This window comes from Sinocyclocheilus anshuiensis, unplaced genomic scaffold (genome assembly GCF_001515605.1).
Source record: "Sinocyclocheilus anshuiensis isolate Anshui unplaced genomic scaffold, SAMN03320099.WGS_v1.1 scaffold615, whole genome shotgun sequence".
Lineage (NCBI taxonomy): Eukaryota > Metazoa > Chordata > Actinopteri > Cypriniformes > Cyprinidae > Sinocyclocheilus > Sinocyclocheilus anshuiensis.
In genome coordinates, this window is record NW_015552647.1 from 544,745 (window position 1) to 548,402 (window position 3,658).

Sequence of the window (3,658 nt, forward strand, 5' to 3'; positions counted from 1 at the left end):
TTGGGTGTTTTTTTTTTTTTTTACAATTTATTTCAAATGGAGAATATTACTTGAAATTCATTCTTATGCAGTGTTTTGCTTAGCTTAATGTTGAGTTTAATATTTACATTTTGATTAGTTTAATACCATAGCAGTCAATAACGATTACCATACATTAGGAAAATCTGTTCCACCAGCAATGCAGCGAGCCTCACTGGCTTTGAGTTGAACTTTATCTTGCCAAAAACAATGCTCTTGAAAGTGCTTTACACTAGACTCAGCATCAGCATTATTTAAGCTTAATGCAGCATCACTTCCCTGCCCCCTAAGACGTTCTTGCCCCCCCACTAAAAAGATCTCCACTTATCCCTGAAAAAACACCCACTTATGTATTTTCTACTTGTCCAGTATAGATTTACTCATGCAGGGATCTCACTTGTTTTGTGTATTGTCACACTATACGCTCATCACTATTCACTGAGTGGCTGTTATATCAGTCTGCTAACTCATGTTACAGATCAATGCAGACAAAGAAGTTAGTATAGAGTTTGGGATCTATAATGAATATTTAAACTTATGATTTTATACTTTAATATCTGAAGACAATGGAAGCATAATGGATTTGTGTTTGTGTGAACTAAGCCTATATATGTTGTGCCTGTGGGGGAAGGGAATAAGTGACCATGCAAAACGAGAGGGTCATGTGACGTATAATGCTCTTGACATATGGGTCATTCTCCCTGAATTATAAACCCTTAACCTCCATGTGCGAGTGTGATTTTCAAGTCCAATCTTACACAAACAATACCGTCTCAGGGCGATTCACAAGAAAAACAAAAGGATGAAATGACTCAGACCTTCCAGTCCTAAAACTACGTCAAAATCTTAAAAGAAAAAAAACATCTGGAGAGAAGATCTGTCTGGATGTATAAATATCACTCAACTGTGGAGTGACTCCCAATAAAGTTGATTAAAGAAACACATAAATAAAATTGGAAATTAAATTTCTAGTTAAATTTTGATCAGTTTCTCTCACGCATCATATGGGCTCAGACCATGATCATTAACAAACTTGGAATAGTATGGACCTCTTTTATGGTTTCATATTGTGCTTTTTGGGCATTTGTGAAGCTTCACAGCCCACAGTATGGTATCCATTCACTTTCACCATATAAAAAAGAGCTGTGTTAGCATCCTGTAAACAAATGATTTTTGTTTGAGAGAAGAAAAAATATATATATAAAATAAACCTATAAAATGCAACCATGGACAAGCCAGTTGAGCAATTGAATCCAATGATCAATCTGAAGTGATTAAATGAGTCCATAAGCCAAACAGTAAATACAAAGCATTCCTAACAAATGAGGTTTTGCTAGATTTGTTTTTACTACTATTAGTGTTCTCAGTGACATACTGACAGTATATTGTGCTATAGAAACATCACCTGAGAGTCTGTGCACTTGACAGTCAGTTTGCTCTTGCTAAACTGCTATGTGACAGTATGGGTGCATTGCATTTTAAGGGTGCACTGAAATACCAATCAGCTTGCTTTGCATGTTTAGCCTAAATAAAGAATATGGCATGCAGTGTCCCCCACAAAAGTAATATTTAATGTACATTTTACTAATTTATTAATAATCACAATTACAACATCAATGAACGGTTCTAATTATTGTTATAACTGGGCAGCCTTAATTTATTTTCTAAATATAGAACCCCTAAGAAAGAATGATTACAACATTTTCCGGTGAAGCCCCTCTTTTACTGACCATTTGTTAACAAAGAAAAACAAACATCCATATTTACTCCCTCTTCATGGAAAGTACTACAAGCTGACACATTTTTCACACAGTGTCCACATGGTCAATAAACATGTCTTCACAGAGTTTGAAAAAAAAGTGGCTCCACAAAGACTTTAGACACTTTCTCCAAATGTTTTACATACAACTTTAAAAGATAGAAAAGCTCATGATTGTTTACCAGTTCAGATTTCTGTGAGGACAACAAGCATTTGTTCATCTTGACTTCTGAAGAAACCACATCAATGTTTAACATCATATATTATATATTAGATGCCATGAATTACTGACTCCAGGTTAAGGTTATTAGAACAGCATTCCTTAGAAACAATGCCATCAGACAGACCACAGCACAACAATAAGAGGAGAAACAGTGACGCTTACACTCATGAAAAGTAGATGAATTGAGCAGATAGTGCTATGACAACATCCAAAAGAACAAATTACATTCATATTTTGACTTAATAGAACTACTCTCAATAAAACTCAAATAAAGTTTTGTCAGACACCTACTGGAGTGGTTCTGTCATCAGTTACACACCCTCATATTGTTCCAAACCCATATCCCTTTCTATCTTCCATGACGCAAAAAAAGTAGTTTTACATATGTTGAAAGTGAATGGTGACAGCAGCTGTCAAGTAAGAGTTTAATTGAATAATAAATCCATTTTAGTTTGTTCCTCACGTAAGCTATCACATGGCTTCACAAGACTTGGAATAATTCATATGGCTACTTTTATGATACTTTTTTTTCATTGTTTAGCTAGACTCTAGAAAATCCCTGGTCTCCATCCACGAGCTACTAGCCTACATTTCGCTGAATTCATCCTTTTATGTTCCACAGAAGAAAGAAAATCATACAGGACCAACATGAGCGCGAGTAGCCTAAATGACGACACACCTTTTAATTTAGATTTACACTATTGCTCAAAAGAATGGGGTCAGTATGAGTTTTTTTTTTTTTTTATGAAAGATATGTTCACCAAGGCTGCATTTATTTGGTCAAAAATATAGTAATTTTAGTACAATTTAAAATAACTGTTTTCTATTTTAATATATTTTAAAATGAAATATATTTCTGTAATGGCAAAGCTGAATTTTCAGCAGCCATTACTGCAGTCTTTAGTGTCACATTATTCTTCAGAAATCATTCTAAAATGCTGATTTGGGGCTCAAGAAACATATCAATGTTAAAAACAGTTGTGCTGTGCTTAATATTTTAGTGGAAAATGACATGCATTTTTTCAGGATTCATATGTAAACAACTTTTTAAACAGAAATCATATGCAACATTATACATTACCTTTAATGTCAATTTTGATCCATTTAATGCATCCTTGATGACTAAATGTATTGAATAATATATATGACCCCAAAACTTTGAATAGTAGTGTACATGACATACATATAGACATCTCATACCTCGTAGACATCTCCCAGATGACACCATGTCTGCAGGAACCTCCTACAGGGTACAAGCCCATCACTGTAGCATCTCCTCAGCACCTGTTCAGCCACAGTCCACACTAACTGACTTCCAGAGGCCAGCAGATCCTCTATGCCACAAAATAATCCCAGTGCCATCCCTGTTTGTCTGGCACACTAAGAAGCTGTGTGCTCCCTCTGAGGCTGATGTAAACTAACTGGAGCCTGGAAGAGCCAGGGTCGGAATGCCACTGGCTGGGTTTGAGGTTCTGTATGTAGGCTTCTGTCCAAGACTTTCCCCCTTGGAAGAGCGCACAGAGAGAGGGCAGGCCACAAACAATCCACACTCAGAGACAAGCCTATAGACATACTCAGTGATGCACACACTCATATACAAAAGAATGTAAGCAGTGCAGACTCACATACACACACATATTTACGCAAATTGTACACAA

General features: G+C 35.9%; 1 protein-coding gene across 2 annotated transcripts in view; it reads right to left on the bottom strand.

Moving 5' to 3' along the window:
- Window positions 1-3,362, bottom strand: part of LOC107667002 (FERM domain-containing protein 4B-like) — a 48,852-nt gene extending 45,490 nt beyond the window's left edge. For both annotated transcript variants that reach the window (XM_016458563.1, XM_016458562.1), the window contains exon 1: window positions 3,201-3,362. In XM_016458563.1, coding sequence (XP_016314049.1) covers window positions 3,201-3,362 — 162 coding nt within the window. The remainder of the gene's footprint in view (window positions 1-3,200) is intronic.
- Window positions 3,363-3,658: the final 296 nt, after the last annotated feature.